The sequence below is a fragment of the Gracilinanus agilis genome, chromosome 1 (assembly GCF_016433145.1).
Source record: "Gracilinanus agilis isolate LMUSP501 chromosome 1, AgileGrace, whole genome shotgun sequence".
NCBI classification, from domain to species: Eukaryota; Metazoa; Chordata; class Mammalia; order Didelphimorphia; family Didelphidae; genus Gracilinanus; species Gracilinanus agilis.
The window spans coordinates 345,124,585-345,149,393 of NC_058130.1; the positions used below are offsets into that span (position 1 = coordinate 345,124,585).

Here is a 24,809-nt window from a genome sequence, read left to right on the forward strand (position 1 = left end):
AGAGCTAGGGATGGGAGGATGGGAGAAAGACTTAGGGGGTCATCTAGTTGAAACTATTTTATAAATGAGAAAGCTGAGGTTCAGCTGGCTTTGGTCAAAGGCAGGCTTTGAACCCAAGTGCTCCAATTCAGAATCCAGAGCCCTTTCCACTAGAATCCAGTTGCCTCTCAAAATGAGTTACCATCAGTTCTCTTTCTCTAATCAACCTAAGTCACTGTATTTTAATATCATCATTTCCAGCCACTGTCCCTTAGTCTACAAACATTTTTTTTGGAGATGGGGAGAAGGAAGCATTTTTTTCGACAACCTCATCAATTCTCAAGAGTAGGAATATAATAGGCAGCAATTCAAACAAGAAGCAGGGAAGGAGCTGTTGTGTTTATAACAGAGTTGATGCTATTTTATGATGTAGCATCACAAACTTTCCTTCTGGTTAAATCTAAACATTTCAATTTAATCTTCATTTTTAACTTTTTTGTAACCCAGCATCTGTCTAACCCATTGACTGAGTTTAGTGGTGATGCTAATATACACTTTTTACTGAATTCTTCAGTGTTTTCAGATAGTAATATTTTATAACTTAAAAATATACATATACCTTCCCCAGTTTCCCATCCAGCTGTTCTTTCCTCTAAGGAACAAATTTAGAAATGCTATATCATTATGGAAGAAGTATAGTACGCCAATTGTGGCATTTAACCAAATTGATGTTTTTACAACATTACTAGAAGGCCTTAAAGCAAAGATTAGATTCACTGTGAAATAAAAGGCCTGTAGTGAAAAGAATCAGATTATGTTTTCGAGGTATGGGCATTCTGAGGAGATTTTCATCACTCAATCAGGTGCTTAACAGAGAAAGAGACAGCTGAAACATTCTTATAAGACATAAATTACAAAGTCTATTTTTTTAAAATGCAGCCATTGCTGCAGTGCTCTGCAGTGGTTCCTAGATTTAGAACTAAAAAGGGCTTTAGTTCACAGTATCCATCTGGGAAATTAACAAAAGACCAATATAGACAAGAGCAAAACAGCCAGATCAATTACTAAAGGAAATTTTTTAAAAAAAGGATACCAAAAATTCCCTGTTATCACCAAAAAGCACTGTATTAAATGATTCTAAACAGGAAAAGATAGTCTTTGGAATTACAGTCAAAAGACAAAAACTCAGGCAGTGGTATCCAGCCCTGTTTTCATGCGGCCTCAAAAAGAAAAAGGTCTATTTGATGAATGATTCACTAAAACTGCTTTCTAGGTAGGTGAGGTGCTCCTTGGAATAAGGCACTGAAGGGCTTTTACTCTTCAGGTGAAAGTCTAGTTAATATGAAAGCCTATTCAAACTACTTCTATGTGGTTTCTTCTCCTTGTGTACTAGGACTTCTGTTCCCACTGATTTCTTTGCTACTTTTCAACCACCATCTAGGAATGTCAAAGCTCCAAAGGACACATTAGGACAAAAGAGAAACCAGGGTGGTGGTGTTCAGTCATTTTCAATTGTGTCTGACTCTTTGCAACCCCATTTGGGGTTTTCTTGGCAAAGATACTGGAGTGGTTTGCCACTTCCTCTCCAGCTCATTTTATAGATGAGACAACAAAGGCAAAGAGGGTTCAGTGATTTACTCAAAAAACAAGTAATATATAACTAAAGTGCCGTACTAGGGAAAAAAAATCAACCTGTTTCCTTTTCAGGGTTTGAACGAAGAATATTCTAAGTCTGTGTGTTTTCCACTCAAATGAATGTATGCAGAGTAAAGAACAAAGATAGTGATTCAGGAAACCTTGATAGAATCTAACCAACAGCCATCTCCAAATAATTCTGCCAGTGGTCAAACACTATTCTAATAATAAAGGAAAACTAAAGTTAAAACAACAAGTGTTTTTATAAACACTCATATTCATTAATTATGTTCAAGCCACTGTCAAGGATGCTGATGATTTAAAAAGATCCCACCCTTAAAAATATAAGAACAAGGCAGTTAGGGGGCACAGTGGATAGTGTGTTGGGCCTAAAGTCAGGAAGACTCATCTTCCCGAGTTCAAATTTGACCTTGGATATGAACTAGCTGTGTGACCCTGGGCAAGTAATTGAACCCTGTTGGCCTCAGTTTCCTCATCTAGGAAATGAGCTGGAGAAGGAAATGGCAAACCACTCCAGTATCTTTGCCAAGAAAACCCAAAATGGGGTCATAAATATTTGCACACAATTGAAAAAAATCACAGAACACACAAGAATCAAACAATAAAGACAATCATGAAAGAAGGGAATAATGTATGACTGGTTGCCCATGTAAAGTAGGAGTGTTCCAAAGTCAGAAAAGGAAAGGAGAACATGATAAGATCACACGATTTTAGACTGGGAGGGAGTTTGGAAAATTATCCAGTCCAATTCCTTTAGAAGATTAAGAAACTAAGATTCAGAATAATTAGTGAGTCACAGGAAGTCACACCGTTAGTATTCCACCCCACTCTTTTTACTGTTAATTCCCAGTGCTCTTGGCCACACCACTCCATTACTGTAGGCTGGAATAACCTGGTGTGGCTTCAACGAAGAAACACCTGGGAGATACTCACCTTCTCACCAATTTAATATAATGACATATTGCAAATTTGACATTTATATCCATCCTCCAAGTACACTCAATGATAGAAAAGCTGACCAAAATTAAACAAAAAACTCTGAAATTCTACCTTTGTTTCAGACACGAGATATGCTAAGTAGAGTATTAATTATAGGCTCTTTGATCATCCAGGATTCTTATAGGCTCATACATAAACAGTGGAAGTAAACTGAAGTAAACTAGCCTAAATCTGCTGAATGTTCTGCATTCTGTTATCTATAAGGATAGTATATACTGGCTGAACCTGGTGAAACATTTTCATTATCTAAAGGATCAATAAAAAGTATTTTTCAATATTTAAAAAAATTTAATGCTATAGCATCAAGAACAAGACAGCAAATTTTAAAAGAAAAAAAAAACAGAACTAACCTTTGAGCCATCTAAACTGATTATTCTATACACATTTCTTGTGCTGTCGTAGAAGTAGGACACTGTAACTGCATGCTTGCTGGTGGGAACCCAGTTCTTCTTGGTGTTTGGGTCAATCTGGAAGACATGAGCACGAGTGCTGAAGATGGGTTGTTCCCTGAAGGACAAAAAGGAATAATCAATCTGATTAGAAGGATGGTGAAAAGAACCACTATATAATATGTCCTAAACTTAAAAAAAACTCTTTTTTAATTTGGAGATATACTACAATTTTATATTACACAGATAAAATATAATCTCAGAGAAAATAAGGTCATTTGTACAGTCACCTAAAATATAAGGTTCTATAGATGTTTAAAATATTGGTTCTTAAAATATAATTAAATACACGCAAACATTATTATAACTGCCTTCTTCATCTCCAAGCTTAGAGCACTGACTTGGCATCAGGAAGACACGAGTTCAAATTCTGCCTCAGATAGTAGTTACATGAAGCCAAGTAATTTACACTCTCTTTATGCCTTAGTTTCGTTATCTGTGAAATGGGGATTAGTAACACCTACTTCACATAATTGTTGTCTGGGTCAAATGAGATAACACATAAAATGTTTTGCAAATCTTAAAAAGTACTGTATAAATACTAGTGTTTTTTTTTTCCTGTTAACATTCTAAGGGTAGCTAGATGGTATAGTGGATACAGTGCCAGGCCTGGAGTTAGAAGACTTATCTTCCTAAATTCAAAGGTAGACTCAACACTTATTAAGCCTCAGATACCGCTGTGTGATCCTGGACAAGTCACTAAAGTCTGTTTGCTTCAGTTTCCTCAACTGGAAAATGTGCTGGAGAAAGTATCTTTGCCAAGAAAACCCCAAATGGGGTCATAAAGTCAGACAGGACTGAAAAATGAACAAACAACAATATCCTAAGTGTTAATTGCTAATACAAGTATAATATCGAAAGGAACAGAATTTACACGTTCCATCTTTTTCTTTAAACATTCATATTCTGATTTTTAACTTACAAGATGTAATCTGAAACAATTATACCACTTAGATTGTGCTTCAACTAACCTTCAGTGACCAGATATGTGTTTTATTTCACTCACAGCTCTGCCCATGAAAAGGCTCAAAAAGTATTAGGTATTAATCAAATGCATGGTTTATTAGAATCACAGTATCCATAGCTGAAAGAAATCATGTCAGCCCACATTGTCATTTACAGAAAAGGAAACTGAGGCTCTGTGAGAGTTCAAGTGACTCCCCTTCACACTGAAAGTTGCATGGGAAAGGATTCTTTTAGGTCCAAATCCAGAGTTCTTTTCCTAAAACCTGCACTACCTCAATTAAATAAATTATAAATAAAAATTTATTTCTCAATACGCGAAACAAAACAAAAACAAAATAACATAATATTGTTCACCTTGGTCAGCGGCCCTGTGAAGTCACAGATTTTAGGTGCAAAATGAGACATATTGTCAGGCATGGCCAAAGTGTCCATTTGTACACTTAATTTGTTCCAAATGGAGGTTTGGTTCAGGGCAGAAGGGAGGGAAAGATGGTGGAACAGGTGTCACTGAGGAAGTGATGGTGGGAGCTTAAAAGAGTGTTAATAAAAACATTTACAATTTTTAAAAATGTAGGACAAAACTGTCTAAAGGAAGTCATTGAAGAGGACGAACAAGTTGGATCTAAAAGTTGTGACTGTATTTGGACAAATGAAGCCAAGTTTTTGTTAAGAACTATTTTTGAGATAAACATATACAACTACATTTTTAAAGTTACAAATTTCCAAAACAAAAACTATTGATTAATTATGTATTGCCAAATTCTGCCACTACCAGTTTTATTTTTGTATACTGATTTTTTTTTTAAGTTCAATTTCCTTTGTGGCATATCTTGCCGTTTATCCAAGAAAAATGGTAAAATGTCAATTTTCCAAAATCTGAGTCCAACACTTCTTTTTCAAACAGCATTTTTAAGAGATCTTTTTCCAAATTTAAAATTGATTTTATTTGCTATGCTTCACAGTTTTCCTTTCTAAAAGGCTTAATGAAGAGAATTTTATATTGATAAATTTAATGTTTTAAAAAATCTATAAATAAATGTATACAAGCAGTAGTAAGGGAAGGAAAAGGAAAGAAAACAGTTAAAATAGATAAATCAAGTTCAGTTTCTAGGAATGGCTTTCATTTCATTGAATGTTCCACACCTCTTTCTAATTTATTTCAGTCTTCAAAAATGTCACATAGACATTTTTTCATCAGGGAAGTGACTGAGGAAAAGGAAGAACATTCATTCTCTTCTTCAATGAGAGGACTATGGTTCTTTCAAATTTTTATTTCTAAAAGCTTCAAAAATACTTTTCAGGGTGTAAAAGCTGTTTTGAGGGGCTGAACCACCAATAAACACAAGACAATAAATGTACCACCTTTCCTTTCTCCCTACAATATGAACTTAATTGCCATTGTCTGACAATATGTGGCTATTTTCCATCCATGTATATTTTTTAAATATTTTTCTTTTACAGAGAGAAAATGCAGTATAGTGGACATCAAAACCTGCTTTAGAACTAGGAAGGTCTGGGTTCAAATTCTGCCTCTGATATATCAGCTATATTATCCTTAGGCAAGTCATTTAACCACTCTTAGCTCTACATGACTAGAAGTTATTGAACCGCATTTGTAAAAGATGTTTCCTTACCAGAGAACTTCCTATACCAGTAGAATCCAAGTTAATCTTATTCCCCATCAAAAAAAATTATGAACTTAATAATCAACAAACATGAACACTTCAATATGCAAAGTACAGAAATGAGAATTTCACTCAGAAATTAGAGCTACTATGTTGGGGGAGAGGTTATGATTTTTTTTAAATTTCCCTACTTGCAGTACCTTTTTCAGTGATAATCTATTATTTCTCTCTTTTCCCTCAATTAAAGCATTCATGGAAACAATTAATAACTTTAGTACAAGATAAGAACATAAAATAATTCCAGGAAAATCATCAGAATTTCTAAAAAAGAGAGAGTCAGAAATAATAGAGTATCACTTAAAAAGCCACAGCAAGGGAGCACCTAAGTGGCTCAGTGGATTGAGAGCCAGGTCTGGAGATGGGAGGCCCTGGCTTTAAATCTGGCCTCAGATACTTCCTAGCTATGTGACCCTGGGCAAGTCACTTAACCTCCATTGCCTAGCCCTTACTGCTCTTCTGCCTTAGAACCAAACCAGTACACAGTATAGATTAAAATGGAAGATAAGGGTTTTAAAAAAAAAAGCTATGACAAATCAGTAGGGTTTTTAAAAATCACTTTTTAAAAACCCAACATAATATTAGTTCTAATTTCTATATGAAGAATAATAAGAACTTTATAAAGAATAGTAATGATGGACAATCTTACTTAGGTCCATCTTACTGTAAAGGATTATAGCTTTTCTCCATTTATAGATAGATATTAAAGAAGAAGCTCTCAGTTTTTAAATATATATTGTTCATGATATTAAGGAAAGGTCCATTTGTTCTTATTTGCTAGGTTTGAGGTTTTTTAAAATTATAAATAGTATTGTATTTTGTCAAAACCCTTTTTCTACATCTACTGGTTTAGTAATGTGATTTTAAAAATTATTAACATGGCAAATTATGTTTTCAGTTTTCTTTTTTTTTTATTTTAAACCCTTAACTTCGGTGTATTGTCTCATAGGTGGAAGAGTGGTAAGGGTGGGCAATGGGGGTCAAGTGACTTGCCCAGGGTCACACAGCTGGGAAGTGTCTGAGGCCAGATTTGAACCTAGGACCTCCTGTCTCTAGGCCTGACTCTCAATCCACTGAGCTACCCAGCTGCCCCTGTTTTCAGTTTTCTTAACAGAAGCAATTGTGTATTCTTGGTATAAGTCCAATCTAGTCATAGTGTGTAAGCTTTAATATGTTCCTATAGTTTTTTTCTTCACATTTTTATATATTAATATTAAAGATGTCACTTTATATTGGACAAGCTTCTTGAGTTGGGAATAGATTTAAGGGAATCCATGAACTTAATTTTTAATAACTATTTCAATATAATTGGCTTTGTTTGTGATTCTATGCATAGTATTATACATACATATGCACACATATATTCTGGGTATCCTGAAAGGCAGTGCAGTTTTAAGCTACTAAGCTTTTAGGATACCTGTATTCCTTTCTATTCCCATTCATAAATTTCTGAAATCTATTCTAACTTTGAAAAAAATTTTATTCAGATCCTCACCTTCTTTCTTGTCTTTGCTAGATATGTCTAGGTCTGAAAGAGGTGTGCCCAGGTCTCTAGGATTTATAGTTTTGCCACCTGTTTGTTCCCAGGCATCTCTACACCTTTACAGATCCACTTCATATGCTGTCTTCACTTCAATAGGACATAAAATTCTTGGGAGCCAGAACTGTCGTGACTTTTTATTTGTATCCACAGAGTCTGATATATAAACAGTCAAAGCTTTTGTTACTTGCTTACTATCTCTCCTTGTAATTTAGTTAAGGGTTTCCTTTCACTATATAGATGTCATTTGGTACATATATATTTAAATGCATAAATATATATGTAAAGTTTTATATATTTTCATTATCTACTGTTCCTTTAAGCATAATGTAATGTTTTCATTTCTTCACTTTTAGGCATGTCTATTTTTATTACCTTGTCTGAAATAATTGCCACCTTACTTTTTTTATTCATGAGTCATAATAAATTCATCAGCTCCAGTCCTTCATTTTAACAATGTGAATCTTTATATTTCTAATATGTTTCTGATTTTGAAAAGAAGAAGAACATATTGTTGGATTCTGCTTTCTAATCCATCTTGCCCACCCCCTTCTTCATTTTATGGGCAAGTTCATCTCATCCATTTTCATTGTGATTATTTATTGTGTTTTTCTTTCTTTCTTATATACTCTTATCTACTTGACAACCCCTTCTTCAAGAAAAATCCTTCTTTAAGTTAGTGAACAGTATTCGAGAATTACTGTGGCCAAAATATCTTTGGGAAGACACTCTCCACACTTAACTAGGCTGGTTGTTGAACAAACAACATATAAAGTCTACTGCAGGTTCCTAAGACGTCTGAAACTCAGTATGACCCACCTTAGTTGGAAAGACTTTGGAAACTCCATGCCCCAATGAGACATCAGAGTAGGACTTTTGAGGAAGAAATGTTATATTCAAATTTGAAGTTCTTGCTTTAAAAGTTCATTTCCCTAAGGATGTGTCTGCCTTCTATAAATTGTCTCTAGTCAGATTATTTTGGATTTGTAATTTAATTAAGTCCAGATAGTCTAAAAAGAAGAAAACAAGATTTTATTGTGTATTATATGCCAGGTACCATTGCCGACCATTTCACAAATATTATTTCATTTGAGCCTCACAATAACTCTAGCAAGTAAGTGCTAATATTAGTCCCATTTTGCAGATGAGGAAATTGAGGCAAATAGGGGTTAATGACTTACAATAGGGTCAGACCTCTAGTAAAATGCTTGAGGTCTGACTTGAATTTGGGTTTTCATGACTCCAGGGCCTCCTAGCTGACTAGGATGTAGAGAACATACTTCACATCATTCAATAGCTAGCACTTTAATACAATCAGTTTTCCACAAATACTTTTGTGATTTAGCACAAAGTATGTTTATAGTAGTCAAATTGATTGGAGTTACAGTAAGTGTACACTACTGTCTTTCTACATTCAGCTTCAAAAGGTTGGTTTGAGGGCAAACAGCAGGAAAAGATCCATGAAGAGCTTGATAGATTTTTGAGGTGAACCACTTGTAAAATGTCTCCTTGTGGAAACTCTTTGCCAATAAAAATCAGGGAAAATAATCACTCTGGACTTCTTTTCAATATCTCCTTTAATAGAAAATGCCTCCACATTGTTAAGTGTCTATAAATTTAATTTTTAAAGGAAGTAGAAAAAATTGTTGAGAAAGTAGGGGGAGAGTTTGGTAAATTAGAGAACTGGCTCTGGAATCAGAGGGTTTTGGATTCAAATCTTCCCTCTTAAACTTTCTCCCTATGTGATATTTAAATGATTTCATCTCCCTGGGTCTTAGTAGTTTCCTCATCTGTAAAATTAAATATGGCCTTGGAAGGCCCCTTCCAGCTCTGGATTTATGATCCTAAGACCTATGCCTGGAATTCTTCAGATCTAGAGATTTTTCTGTCATTTCAGGCCGATTTTTAAAGTTTATCCTAATTGTGAAAGTTAACACTATTTTATGCAGTTAAACCAACTAGAACCCAATTATATATTTCTCAGTAAGGTTAATCTAGACATTATTTTCTTTTCTGTCCCTATTTATATTTTATGTTAGTTCAATGTTTTAACAACCAGCATTAGAACTGAACTCGAATTAAGCTATAAATTAATTAAATAAAACCATGACCAAATATGTTTGTATTCTTAAGATTAGAAAACAGAGATATCCAAGAGGAGGGGAAAAACTTTTTTATATTATTACTTTCCCCCTATTACACATAAAGACAATTTTTTTAACATTCATTTGAAAATTGTCTGAGTTCCAAATTCTCTTTCTTCCCATCCTCCTTCCTTTACTCTCTCCAGTTCTTCTCCTTCCTTGAGACTGTAAGCAATCTGATATAGATTTTATATATGCAATGATGTAAAACCCTGGCAGGGTAGGGGGGAAGGTGGGGACAGGATGATGACCTTTCAAGTCAAAATATACAAAAGTCTGTCTGTGCAGTCCGGTCTTCTATATTCTCTGCCAACTGGTTGTCAGTGACATAGTGTCTTTACTGAGAGGAAAGTTATAACCAATCACAGAATCTCAGAGCTGGAAAGGACCTATGAAGTCATTTCAGTCATATCTCCTGCTCAGCAAGAATCCTCCCTGACCATGTAACTTGCCAAATGCTAATCCAGCCTGTTTGAAGATTTTTGATTGGGAGTGGATTGACTCACAGTATCTAATTTAGGTTAATTCCACTTAGAAAGAGTTTTGTATTGCCCTTTAAAAAAAATAAAGTCAAGTCTAAAGCTTCTTCTCTCACTTCCCCCCATTTTGCTCCCAGTTTTGCTCTTTGGGATCAAAAGCAGGTCTAATCCTTCATGACAGTGCTTCAAATGCTTTGAGATAGCGAATGTGTCCCAGCTAGGATTTTTCTTCTCCAGACTTAATAGCCCCAGTTCTTCTGTCTTAGAATCAATTCTAAGTATTGGTTCTAAGGCAGAAAAGTGGTAAAGGACAGACAATGGGGGTTTAGTAACTTTGTCCAGGATCACACAGCTAGGAAGTATCTGAGGCTAAATTTGAATCCAGGAATTCCATATCCACTGAGCCACCCAACTTGCCCCAACCCCAGTACTTTTTAACCAGTCCCCACAGGACATGAAACTGAATCCATTCATCATACTTGTAACCCTACAGTTTGAAAATGTCTTTTCTAAAATTTGGTATTTAGTTGTACACAAAATATCCCAGAGACTTCTCTATTAGCAGCAATGCAAGGATCCAGAGCAAGGCTGAGGGACTTATGAGAAAGAAAACTAGCCACATTCAGAGGAAGAACTGTGGGAAGAGAAACACAGAAGAAAAACAACTGCTTGAACACATGGGCTAATGGGAATATTATTGGGGATGTAGACGCTAAACGATAACTCTAGTCCAACTATCAATAATATGGAATTAAGTCTTGATCAATGATACATGTAAGATCCAGTGGAATTGTGTGTCAGCTAAGGGGGAATTAGGGGAGTTTGGGGGAGAGGGAAAGAACACAAAATATGTAACTAGGGAAAAATATTCAAAATTAAAATTAAAAATTAAAAAAATATATCCCAGAGATGTTCTGTCCAGGGTAGAATGCAATAGAATTATCACATCCCTAATCCTTGGCACTGTAACCTCTCAACTGCAGAAAAAGTATATTAGACTATTAGTTGGTATATTAGACTATTAACTCACACCAAACCCTAGAGTCCCCCCCTAAAGTGTCCAGATATTTTTCAGACATTGTGCTGCATAGTCATATTTCACTCATCTTGTGCTTGTAAAGTTAATTTTCTAATCCAAGCTTAAGACTTTATACTTAGTCTGATTAAGTTTCAGTTTTATTAGATTTAGTGAGACCTTCTAACCTGTTAAGACTCTAAGATCCTGGCTCTTGTCATCCAACATGTTACTTATCCCTTTTGGCTTTGTGCCATCTGAAAACTTGATAAGAGTGAAATCATGTCTTTACCAAAGTCATTGATGAGAATGTCATCTGCAGAACAGGGCCAAGCACAGACCCTAGATTAATAAATTAATTTTTAAATTTTATAGAAAATTAAGGTTTTATTTTCTAGCTATATCAAAAATATGCACTGTCATTTCTCAAAAAAAAAACATTTTTAGTTCATTGAAACCTTTAAAAAAACCAATTCAGTTACACCTTTGTATGACCACATGCAAAAGTCTAAATCTAAACACCAATCCAAGGCAAACAGGTAACCAAAATATAAGTACAAAAATTATTTAAACTGGCATATAGAAAAATCTCTTTAAAATAAACTCATTTAGCTTGCTTTCCAGTCTTTTGCTTCTAAAATTACAAGAGACAAACCATTAACTAATTAAGACACATATCAACTGGTTCCAGTTACCAAGAAGCTACAGGAGAAATCTCCTGTAATACATCCCCTAATAGTTCACAGATGTGAAATTTAAGAAGCTGACTGTAAGAGCATAGCATTTAAGAGCCATTTATCTGATTCTTTGTACTTTCACTCAGTTTTTAGTATGACTATTATTTTACCATAGACTGTTGAATAAAAAATAAAATTAGGTGAGCCTAACCAAAAGAGCAAAAAGAAAAAATAAAACAAGCTGATTCAAGAGATAAACATATCTTCAATACACACATATATTTCATATATATATATGTGCATACATATGTATGTGTGTGTATATACATATATATGTGTATGCACACCATACATATAATCTTAGAGCTGCCAGAGACAATTCTAAACTATGCCTCTTTGTTAGTAGAAGGGAATATTAGAATGTGCATAATTTTTTAAAAGAATGGGTAACTTGAGGGGCAGCTAGGTGGCTGAGTGGATTGAGAGCCAGGCCCAGAGATGGGAGGTCCTGGGTTCAAATTTGACCTCAGACACTTCCTAGCTGTGTGACCGTGAGCAAGTCATGTAACCCTCCATTGCCTAGCCCTTACCACTCTTCTGCCTTGGAACCAATACACAGTATTGATTCCAGGACAGATGGTATGGGTTTAAAAAAAAATTGGGAAACTTGCCAGGCATTTTACTTTGCCACATTAAGTCCTATAAATACAAATCAAATAATGAAAGAAGAGAAGAAAGAGTACAAGCTCAATGGAAGCAAATTAAAGTCACTTTCTTCCTCACCTCTTTTGCACCCTGGCCTCTAAGTGGTCCCTTCTCAATTTCATATCTTAGATTAGAAAGAATGAGATATTGGAAAGGTCACAAATGTAGTTAACTGACAACCAAAAACAAATCTTTCCATTTTATAGAAAAGAAAAGAAAAGAAAAGAACAGAAAAGAACAGAAAAGAACAGAAAAGAAAAGAAAAAAGAAAAGAAAAGAAAAGAAGAGAAAAGAAAAGAAAAGAAAAGAAAAGAAAAGAAAAGGGCTAGCTCAATTGATGTATAATACACATGTCAACAAATTTAACTAACCCTACTATGAATTTCCTGCCAACGCCAGGCTGCTGAAATCTCCAAGAGAATTTGTTTTGCCTACCTCCTGACAGGTGATAGACCCAAGTCACAGAATGAGACATGCATTAGACATGGCCACTGTGGGAATCTGTTTTGCTTGACTATACCTATTTTTAAAAAACTACTTTTCTTGAATGGAGGGAAAGTGAAATGGAAGGGAGGGAAATACTTGATAATAGGCAGAAAAAAAAGATTAGTATTAAGAAGACTGAATCAGGTAACAAAAGTATTAAGGATGTTAGGAAAGTCACTCCTCTGGAGGTAGGCAGAAGGAAGCAACCTTGAGATACTTATACATAAGAATGATAGATGGAAGGTGAGAATGTCAAAAGAAGTTGACAGGGTAGTTCTATATTTAGAACTGGAAAAGATCTTAGAGGTCATCTCTGATAATGACAAAGAAGCCCAAAGAAGTTAGGATTTAGGAAGCTGGGATTTGAACCCTGATCCTCTAACTCAGAAGCCAACCTTCTTTCCACTACCCTAAGCTTGACCAGGTTGCTGGGATGATGCAAGGATATAAAGAACAAGGAACATGCTTTCTCCTCCTTCTCTGGTCTCTGTGAGAAGAGCTTTAGAAAAAAGAATGGCTGGGACATAACCATCTTCCCCAAGGGAAAGGCAAAGTTCAGTGAAGTTCCAAAAAGTAGGAGTATAAATTATCCAGCACATTGTAATCTCTACAGTTTCATATTTAGTTAACAAAAACTTGATTAGTAACAAAGGGCTGAGAATTCCTAGAATTCCCCATAAACACCCACTTTCTGTAGAATAACCTGGCTACCAACCACCAACTTGTACCAGCCCTACAACATCGCCATCTAGTGATAAACCAAGCTCAACTAACGTGTGGCTACTTCAATGAAAGGTGGTGGGTGTACACAGTTTTGAGAGAAGATGTACCACAAAAACCAAAGAATACAGAAATGAATAAAAGTTTTTTTTAATTATTAAGCATAATTAAGACTATAAAAATGGGTTGATTCTAAGAGAAGATAATTCAATATGTAATTTCGAGGAGTCTGGCTTTGTATCTCCACTCAAGTGGAATATTTCTCCACTCAAATATGAGAAGTATAGAAATCTGTCTAAATAGTTGGTAATTTGTAACTGCTCACACTATTGAGCAGTCAGGATTGGCAACGGTTAAACATTTAGGTTTATTATGGTTCCTTGATATCATTTAACCATTTTTGTAGTTTAAAAAAGTTTAAATAAAGGTATATAAGGTATTACAGACAGTTTAAAATTAGATTTGCAAGGGTAACTTATTTGTTTGGCATGGGTAATTGAATATTCTATTTCTAAAAATAATTATATAATGCCAGTCATCATAAAACTATAAAAATAACTTTAAATATAATTGCTCTAATTAAAAATGGAATATATAAACAGAAATGTACATTTAAAAATCCATATCAGTTTTTATTTATTTTGTAAAAATCAAAGAAACTATATAAGGAGGATAAAAACAACCACTATTGAAAAATGATATGATAAATACAACAAATCCCCAAAGTCTTAATGAAGCTAAAAATTATTCAAGCTTCAAACTACACTAAAACTTTTGGAATACCTTGATAATGTCAAACATACAATTCTAAAGAAAGTAGAATTTTTGAATTGGAAGCTCTAATACAGAGACTATAAAATTATACATGTTAATTAGTAACTACTCAATGATTTAATTAGATTTTTCTTATGATAAATTCTTTCTGTGATTTTAAACCTACAGATTATGTTTGAATGATAAAAGTAGGTAACATTTTCAGAGGTCCAAAACTGACACCATTTTCTCTCATAAATATGCTCCTCCTTTTAATTTCTCCATTTCTTAATGTTCTTTGTTACCGACATTCTCTCATTCCCAGATTCAAAGCCTATACATCATTCTTGATTCTTATCTTTTACCACAACCCATTAGTTGTCAAATACTATCCTAATGCCACAATTCCCCTCACGTTATCTCCTTTCCTCTTCAATCACAATGCTACTGACTTTGTTCATATTCTTATCAACTTTGCTTGGATTTTAATATCCATCTAGGCTAGTGTTTATACCTCCACCCTCTAATTTTTATCTGTGATCTATCCCCACCACTGCCAAAGTAATTTTTCCTAACACTAAGATTTGATCATCACACTTCTTTGTTTAAAATAACTTAAGTAACAGATAGCATTTGCAGAGCATTTTAAGATCTGCCAAATGACTTACATATATTCTCATTTGATCCTCAAAACAACCCTAGGAGATAAGTAGGTGCTATTATTTTTTTTTCCAGATGAACAAACTGGAGCTTATTGAGGTTAAGCAACTTATCCAGGGTCACACAGCTAGTAAATATCAGAGGGCAGAATTTGAGGCAGGTCTAAAACTGACTCTGCCATAAAACTCCTCTCAGTGTTTCCCACAACTACAGCAAACTCCTGTCCTGGACATTTCAAAGTTGTCCACAATCTGGCTCCACCTATTTTATTTCCTGATATTCCCTTTGAAATACTCTTTTCCCCAGCTAAATACCCATTCCTAGATCTCATTCTAGACTGTCTCCCCCCACCAACATGTAAGAAATCTATAAAACCAACTTCCTAATTTCCTTAATATTTGTCCATTGGAAAGCTGCTTCTACTTCAAGACCCAGATTAGGTGCCATCTCCAATGCCTTCCTCAACCTCCTGGGTTAGTACTGCTTCTCAGCATCAAAGATCAAGCAACAAACATTTCTTAAAAGCTTATTGTATACGAAACACAGAACTAAGAGAGACCATAGAGGTAGGTCTGACAAATAGAGGTTGTACACCCAAAAACGGGTCATGCCACAATTCCAAGAGAGAACCAGAGCGGGAAGTTGAGTCATATCCGACCCTTTCTGCAATACTAATCTCAGGACTTTTCTAGAAAGGACTACATCACTCCTTTCATCTATTTTCTGCAATTTCAACACTTGCCCAATATGTCTGCTCCCTTAGACTGATTTTTCCTGTGGTTGTGTCAAGCTCCAAGCTTTTCCCCTTCTGCATCTTAACAGAAGCATTTACAGCAGCTATGGGAGTACCGCTGGGAAAAACCTCCTCTTCTATCCTCAAAAATACCTACATTCCACCTCCTCCCCCCCAGATCATGTGGTTGCAGCTGGTGTGCCTTCCAGCAGTATGGGTTCTGAGTTTATGGGCAGTGGCTGATAAGAGCCTACACCTTCCCCTTTTTCGTTTTCAATACTACAGTAAGCTCTTAAAGATAATCTCATCAGATTTTCTTTCCTCCTAAACCCTTCCAACAATTTCCCAAGTTCTATCTTACCACTAATTTCCTTCTAATCTCCAAGATTCCCTTCCTTTTCTTTTCTTTAACTTATCACTCAAGGGAAACTGTTCTTTCCACAGTTACCACTGATCTCTTAATTGCTAAATCTAGTAGCCTTTTCACAGTCCTCATCCATCACCTTTCTCCAGTATTTGACAATGCTGACCACTCTATCTCCTCTGTGGATTTTGACCACCTTGTCCTCTGTGGATTTTTGAAATTCTCTCTCCAAATGCAGTTCCGAATCTTCTCAGCAACTCTTAATCTTAGATCAGCTATGCTAGAACACTTAAAGGCTCACACAGCCAGTACATAACAGAGGCAGAAGTAAAACCAGATCTTCCTGATTTTAATGCTACTTCTCTAACCACTATGCCATGTGCTTCTAATAAATAAAATACTGTTTAAAATTTTTATTTCAACTTTTAAATTTTTATTGTTTTATAGTATGCTATTGTTTTATTGATATATTATTTTGTTATTTTATATATGTAATATTATATAACAGTTTATTATATTGTTAAGTTTATTAGTATTGTATTATATATTGTTTTTTTAGTATAATCATACATGTATATTATTTACAAATAGGTAAATATATACAAATGAGAGAATGTGCTAAAATATTTTTTATGATAGAAGCCCATGACTTAAAAAAAGGGGGGGGGTTGTAAGCCACCAAACATAGAATTACAAGAGACCATGGAGCTCAGTCTGCCAAGTAGAGATTGTGCACCCAAAACAAGCCATGCCAAAATTGTGTCACCTATCGTGTTAAAGAACACTCTTTCCTTGACCTTCTCAAGACATTATCACTTCTCCTATGCAATGAACTGCTCCTCCTCTAATAAGTGTTAATAAGAACAATTACTTGTATTTATATAACACTTTAAATTTGTGAAACATTTTACTATCTTGCTCAATTTACTATCACACTCAATTCTCACAACCCTGTGAGATATGTGCCAATACTATTATTAGCCACACTTTACGGATGAGGAAACTGAGCATAGGAGAGGTCAAGTGACTTGCCCAGAGTTCCAAATGGCTGAAGCAGGATTCAAGCTCAGGTCTTTCTGACTCTAGTCAAGCACCCTTATCCACTCTGCAATATCTATGCCACACTGATCAAAATATCAGATATGTATGTATGCGTGTGTTTTTCCTTTCACCTATGAGACTGTGAGATCCTCTGAGAATTGAGACCTATTTTGGTATCCCTGTTGCCTAGCACAGTGCCATGTACTAGCTGGGTATGTAACAGTTGTTGAACTTGAACTATAATTCAGTCTTCTTTTATTCACTCCAGTTCTTTATTAGATTATGCTACAAGTCACAGTTTGAGATCTTCACTGAACAGTAACCTTTCTTCTAATTTCAATTTTTTTTTGCTCATCAAAAAATACCAAAATTATTGTTAGTGAATATGAGACTTTAAAAGATATATTCTCAAATTGTGCTCTTAAATATGTTCTTTTATGATTATATTTCATGATAACTATGAAGTGATTTTCCTCCTTCAATATATAAAAATAATTTCATCCAAAATGACAGATTTTTAAGTACTTAGGCTTGACACCTCAACTATTTGAAAAATTAATTTTAATTTATCACTTCTGGTCAAGCATCAAATAAAATAGGCTGTTCCATTTAATATGCAATTCTGAGAAATGACGATGAAAGCTAGTTAGCACCAAGGAAAACATAAACTAAGCAAGCATTATAAGCTTAACTTCATTTTTACATTTGCTACCACTTCTGAAAACATTTAAAAAATATTTCATCATTTGCCAGTTAACTTTCCAGAATAACGTGGGAGATGTAAAAAATTAGAGGAATATATTTTGGTATCAAAGGGGCCCAAGGACCCTAAAAAACCTTTAATGTTCAAGGAGTGCTTGGCTTTAGACAAGGTGCTATATACAAACATTAATTTTCCCATACACTTTCTACTGCATCAGTCAAAAGAACATATTCAACATATCCATGATCTCTAGACCCTTAAAAACTCACATGCTAGCATAGTAAAAGACACAGTAGAGTTAGTTATCCTTTCCTTCCAAGTAAAGCTGGGATGAGGTGTTTGTAACATACTAGATAAGATTAAAAATGCTATCCTGGGAATTAACCTCAACCCATGAGGCTAATCATAAAACAAATGTCTATGTGCCATGGAGAACAGAATTTTTTAGTATCAAACATGAACATTTATCTTTCAAAAATACTTAAAATCACCCTTAGTGGAATAATGCATATATTGTAAGACATGGTTGATATACTGGTTGGTTTTTTAAATGCCTTTTTTTCCCCATCTTCTTAAAGTTCTATTAAAAAAAGATAAGAGCTGGATATATATTCAGAAATAAATGTTATACAAGGAAAAAAGTACCCCTAGAAAGAAAATTAAGCCAAATAAAGTTATTTCCCTCTTCCTACAGAGTATATATAGCCTGGTACACTGTCACACAGTGGGGGCTTAATCAATTTACTGATTAAAGTCAGTCAACAATTTTATCAATTTAAGTAAGATTAGATAAGTTAGCGAGAGTGCTAAGAGGAATGGGGATCTGGAGTTTGTAAGAATACAACACTCTTGTTTAAATGGCTGAAACCTAAAAATACAATCACTTGTATGTTTTAAGCTGTTTTATTTTGTTTTTAAGATCCTGATTAAAAAAAAAAAAACAACTCAGTGTCATGTGGCACAGTTATTACCCCAAAAGTATTTGAAAATTTCAGGTTTATCTATGCCTTACCAAACACTTAAGATAAAATACAATGAAGTAAGGTTGCTTATTTTTCTACCTTCTAAACTTAATGACATCTATTCTTTCATTTTTAATGTTGTTTTATTTTTCTCTGTTACACATAAAGCAACTTTTAGCATTAATTTTTAAAATTTTTTAGATATAAATTTCTTCTCTTCCTTTCTTGAGACTGTAAGCAATATGATATAGGTTATACACATGCAATCATGTAAAACATATTTCCATATTAGGCATTTTGTAATGTAAGAAATAAAATGGATATAAAAGGATAGATTTAAAAATATTATGGTTTTAAAATATTTATTGGTAGCCATTAGAAAAATGAAGCCACGTGTCATGTTAATAGCCAGTTTGAAAGACCCGCCTGCTGCTTCAGCCAGAAAGAGAGAGCCCATCCAGTCCTCAGTCTTTATCCTTCTCTCTACATTATTACACTTCCTGTCTACGTGATTACGCAAGAGAGGAAGCCAGTTGGCTCTTTGGAAATGTAGTTTGAAAGACCCCTAAACTTCCACAGGAAGTTTAGATCAGAGACCTCAAAATTTCAATTACACATTACTCCCTGAGAGCCAAGGATGACTGGTCTCCCTGAAGGCTCTTATAAACATAACTAACTTTTAAATTACAGAAATTTGGGGGATAAAAAGAAAAGAGGACAAAAACAATGATCCTATGATTGCTAGGCACATTGACAAAAAGCCAATTAGGGGGCAGTCCCCTTTGGCATAAGAGTGTACATTCAAAACAAATGCATTCAACTCCCCATAGTTCAATCAACTGCACCCCAAAGTTCATTCTGGATCTTCTTGATGCAGTGTAGGTTTCTTCAGGCATCTTCATGGTGCCTTCTCTAAATAGGTTCATTGTCTGGATTCTGGGGAGATGGCAAATTTCTTATCCTGAAATTACTCTCAAAAGAATTTAAACTTTACATTATAGATTATAATACATACATTCTGATGATAAACATACATAACCCCCCTGAGGAGAATTAATAACATTCTCCCCTGAAGAGGGTTAAGGCCAACACCCACATTAGCTAAGGATATATGGTTGAGTTTTGGGGTTGTGTGAATCAATTGGCAAAAGAAATTTTAAAAGATAAAAAAATCCAAATAAAAGAAAAAATAACTTGTGAATGATATGTAAAAATGTCAAAGTTTTATGTGCAAAAATGTAGGGAAAAATAAACTTATAACAGGTCCTTGAATCAAGGCCCAATTAAGTGACTTAAGCAATTGTGCAATACCCATTCAGTAGCCATGACTACAGAAAATTGCCAAACTTATAAGAGAAAGAAAAGGATCAAAATTTTGTGCAAAAGGGAAGTGTCATTCCCTGGACTAATTTGCCTTGACTCTCAGAGATAGGGAGAGCCAGGATGATGGTCAACCTTTGGTACTTGACTAAGATGAAACTCAGGGAATTCTGGCCTCTAACATATGTCAGAACAGCCGCAATCCCAAACCTCACACTAAGTTCAAGACCTTTAGTATTGGCACATAGAAGTTCAGCAATCCTACCTGGATTGGCATGGTCTTTTTTGACCTTGTGCTGCTAGGTACTGTGCAGTTTCTCACCAATCCCATTGGGACTGGGTGGTCTCCTTGACCTTGTGGCTCTTTTTGTTTCCTTCTTCTGGAATCAGACAGAATCATGAATCACAGTCCCATAATATTTACCAATTCATGGCAGGTTTCCAAAGACTAAAGCTTTGTGGGTATGCATTAATATTATAGCAGTTATATATTTATATTAAACTTATATTACTGTAAAATCAAAAGGACTAACATTGATTATATGTACTTTAAGTACAAGAAATTAGAAAAAGAGAAAAAATAAAAAACCTCAAAAACTATATTGCACATAGAAGGGAAAAAATAATAAAAGAATGTTGTAAAAATAAAAAATATATAGCTTAGAATCAGTGAAAGGTTTGATCCATTTCCTTTTAAGCTTTTCCATGAACTTCTGTGAGTATAAATGGCTTTTACAAAATAGCAGATTTATAATGCAATTCAAATAAAGTACCAAAATTTCCCAAAATTACAATGACACATTTAAAGACAATAACAAACAAACTCACATGAGTTTTCTATATAACCACTTGCTGTGATATTAAAAAAAACATATACTTGTCACAAATTCAACAGGTATAGCAAATCATTCAACCTTGGCTGAGATATTTTGAATAATCTATTACTGCCTCCATCCAAATGTGGGGCAGAGCCTAAAAAAAAAATCTGATAAAAAACCTTTTGGGTCTAAAATATCACTAAGAAGTCTAGATCCTTTTGATTAGAAAGTAAATTAAAATAAAGAGTTAAAATATCAAGCATAAAGGAGCTCTTTTGGCTTCCTGCTTTTACATATAAAGGGTCTGGGTAGGAAACTTCTGTTTGTTTTCTCTACCTTTTAAGACAGCATTCTTTAGAATATATATATAAACCTATCATCCGTTCAGAAAGTACTAGGTATCTAAAGTCATTTCTAAAAACCCCTTATAAAATTTCAATTTAAATTCTTAATCATTATATTCTCCAAGGCTGTATAAGCAACATGTGACCTCAATAGTTAAGATGACAAATCCAGGATACATAAGACTTATGGGCTTTTTACAACTTAAAAAATGTTTGTGTAAGATATTCATGGTCTTTTTACAATGATGTTTTTCAGTAAAATCATAGGGAAATGGTACAGATAAAGAATCATATAACAGAATAGATATTTAATTAGCTTAATACAATTAAACTTAAAAAAAATTTTAAACCTTAAAGAAATCAGGAAATACAATAATATAAGCTAATGACAAATTACAAGCAGTGTAGTAAAAAAAACAAAACACCTTTCTACCAATCAGAATAAACTTGTTCACTATTAAGGAGTTACAATAAAATCATGAACAGAATTTATCTAGCAGCCAAAAATTCATTAGCTTAAAAAATGATTCAGTGTAACAGAAAGATATTGATCAGATTAATATATGAACTTAAAACAGCAAAATTAATCATAAAACAATCAGCAAAATACAATAAGATACAGAGACTTAAAAAAAAAAGTGGTCTGAGTTGGCTTGCTATTTTACCTCCAGACTTTTAAAAGTTCCATTCAAGTTCCTTTTATCTGAGCTCTGCACTGAGCATAGTGTGGATGACCCTCATAATGGGTATAGTTCAGCGGTTGGGCAGGCCCAAATGGTTAGCGTGCATAGGGGGAATTTCTCCCCTGAGTCTCAGGCAAGATAATTGCAAGGAATGGTAGAAAGAAAAAACATCCCAGAACTGGGGTCTGTTTCAAATAGGCAATGTGGGCCATGCTTGCCACTCTACTTCCTGTTTGAAGAGTAAAAGCTAGGGCCCACATGGAAGCCAATTGGGGTAGGGACTATGGAAAAGCCCCTGGCTGGAAAACCCATGTGGAGAGGCTTGTGGCAGGGGGGTGAGGGGGGGAACAGGGGGGAGGTTGGGGGGATGATAGACAAGCAGCTAGGTCAGGCTTGAAAAAAACCACGTGGAGGGGTTCATGTGTGTAGAAGCTCTCCTCCATTAAAAGTCATTGTCAAAGAGGAAACACACCCAGGAAATTCTCTGGTGTGCACAATGAAAAAGAAGGGGTTTATGCTTCCCAAGTTGCAAGTGGCAGCAGTAGTAGCTTAGCAGGATCAGCTGGAGTTCTCCAGGGAGGGACAGGGAGGGCTGGCCAGCTGGAGTGACATCTGAGGGAATCAGAAATGTAGGGCAGGAATAGGGAACAGCCAGGATCTGGGATCAGTGGCTGGGTGGAACTTCTATGGAGGGGCCTGCATAGGCTGGATCGGCAGCCATGGGGAGCAGGAATGTAAGAAAGGGCAGGCAGGAATAGGCTGCTGAAAAAATGACTTTCCCCTTTCCTAGAAAAATAGCCAGGTGCAGAAAAATAACTTTCCCCTTTCTCTGAAAAGTAGCAGGGTGGCTGGGGAGAATGGGGAGAAAAGAAAAAACGAAAACAAAGACACAAAAACAGCAGGTCTGAAGCTTAGAGATAATTTGGAATTCTCTCAGATTTCTGCCTGTGGGGGGAGGGGAAAGAGTCATGGCAGAAGAAGCATGGCTTGTTAGGCTATCTGAAAAAAATGAGAGTTCTTTGTCCAAAAACTATAAGAAATAAAATAGATATAAAAGGATAGATTTAAAAATATTATGGTTTTAAAAAATTTATTGGTAGCCATTAGAAAAATGAAGCCACATGCCATGTTAAGAGTCAGTTTGAAAGACCCGTCATTACCTCTGCCACCATGCTGCTTCAGCCAGAAAGAGAGAGCCCATCCAGTCCTCAGTCTTTATCCTTCTCTCTATGTTATTACGCTTCCTGTCTACTTGATTATGCAAGAGAGGAAGCCAGTTGGCTCTTGGGAAATGCGGTTTGAAAGACAAAATTTCAATTACACAGTAGGGAAAAAACTCAAACAAAAAATGTAAACAGTCAAAGTATGCTTTGTTCTGCATTCAGACACCATCAGTTCTTTCTCTGGAGGTGTATATCATTTTTTCATCATAAGTCCTTTGGAATTGTCTTGGATCACTGTATTGCTGAAAATAGTTAAGTCATTTAGAGTTGACCATCATAAAATTTTGCTGTTATTGTGTACAATGTTCTCTTGGTTCTGTTCACTCTGTATCATGTTCATGTAAGTATTTCCATATTTTTGTTTTTCCAAAATCTTCCTACTCATATCTTATAGTACAATAGTATTCTATTACAATCATACACCATAACTTGAACTTGTTCAGTCATTTACCAATTGATGGGCATTCCCTTCAATTTCCAATTCTTTGCCACCACAAAAAAGATCTGATATGAATATTTTTGTATAAATAGGCCATTTCCCCCCCCCTCCTTCATCTGTTATTTTAAAAAAGGAATGCTAGTACTGATACACATAATACATATAAATTGACTTTTGGAGTAAGTAAAATATTTAGCTCTTCTACAATTTTTTAACCCCCAAATTTTCTAACTCTCTATAGAATTACCACCTTCCTAGCAGCTTTTCTAAAAATTCCATTATTAAAAACAATAACATTAAACTTAAATTTTATTCCTGCTTCAGTATGATCATACTTCATTGATGAAACTACATCTATATAAATTACTAAAGATTAAATCAAATGTAAAATATAAACACCAAATAATGTTAAATATTTAAATGACAGAATTTAAATTCTGTTTAATTTGAATAAATTTATTTTTTAAAACCACTTAATTATAAAAATTCTTTTAGAAAAGATAGAAAGTTGGCAAGACTCAAATTTAGAACAAGATGATGTTCCACACGTTTGACAATGAACAGGAATACTTTTGGACATTAGTTTACAAGAGGAGCAAAGATGGATTAGCATATAGTGTTTCACCAAACATTCTCAGCTGTCATACAGCCTCTGATTGGCATTTCCCAAACTAGTCCATAAAGCTCTGGCATATGCAACATGAGTAAGTGAAAATATTAGACGTAAAATGTTAAAACATAAAACCAAGCTTCTCCCTGAAGCAAACCAAAAATCCTTCCTTCCTTTATCCTTTTAACAGTGATTCTTAAAGTGATATATATGACTATGAATCATGTACTATTACAATCTCCATGATATCAAAATGGAGGTCACCCAAAGAGCCATGGAAAGATAGATGACTGGAATAAATTGCAACTTATTGCCAATGATAAATTGCTTGGAAAAAAGAAAAAGAAGCGAAACAACTCAGAAAACAAGGAATTCTGTGACCTTAAGAAAGGATAGGCCTATCACATAGCCAGAGCATACGATTAACAGCTTGAGTGTTGTACTGGTATCCGTATAATGTCAAGAGATTTAAAAGAAATATTCATTGGGCCCTCAGGATTTAAGAGTAGGAGCATCAATCAACAGGTATGTGTTAAATAATTATTTGGCAGGCACTGTGCTAGGTTCTAGAGAAGGAAATCAAAATGGAAACATTTTCTGAACTCAAGAAATAAATTTCCTATCCAAGGAAACAATATGTATACATAGAAGTAACTGAG

The 24,809-nt window shown here is 34.8% G+C and overlaps 1 protein-coding gene across 1 annotated transcript in view; it reads right to left on the reverse strand.

Moving 5' to 3' along the window:
• HOMER1 (homer scaffold protein 1) overlaps positions 1-24,809 on the reverse strand; it is a 161,643-nt gene that overhangs the window by 94,064 nt on the left and 42,770 nt on the right. The window contains exon 2 of the mRNA XM_044680939.1: positions 2,985-3,141. Within this exon, the coding sequence (XP_044536874.1) occupies positions 2,985-3,141 (157 nt within the window). The remainder of the gene's footprint in view (positions 1-2,984; positions 3,142-24,809) is intronic.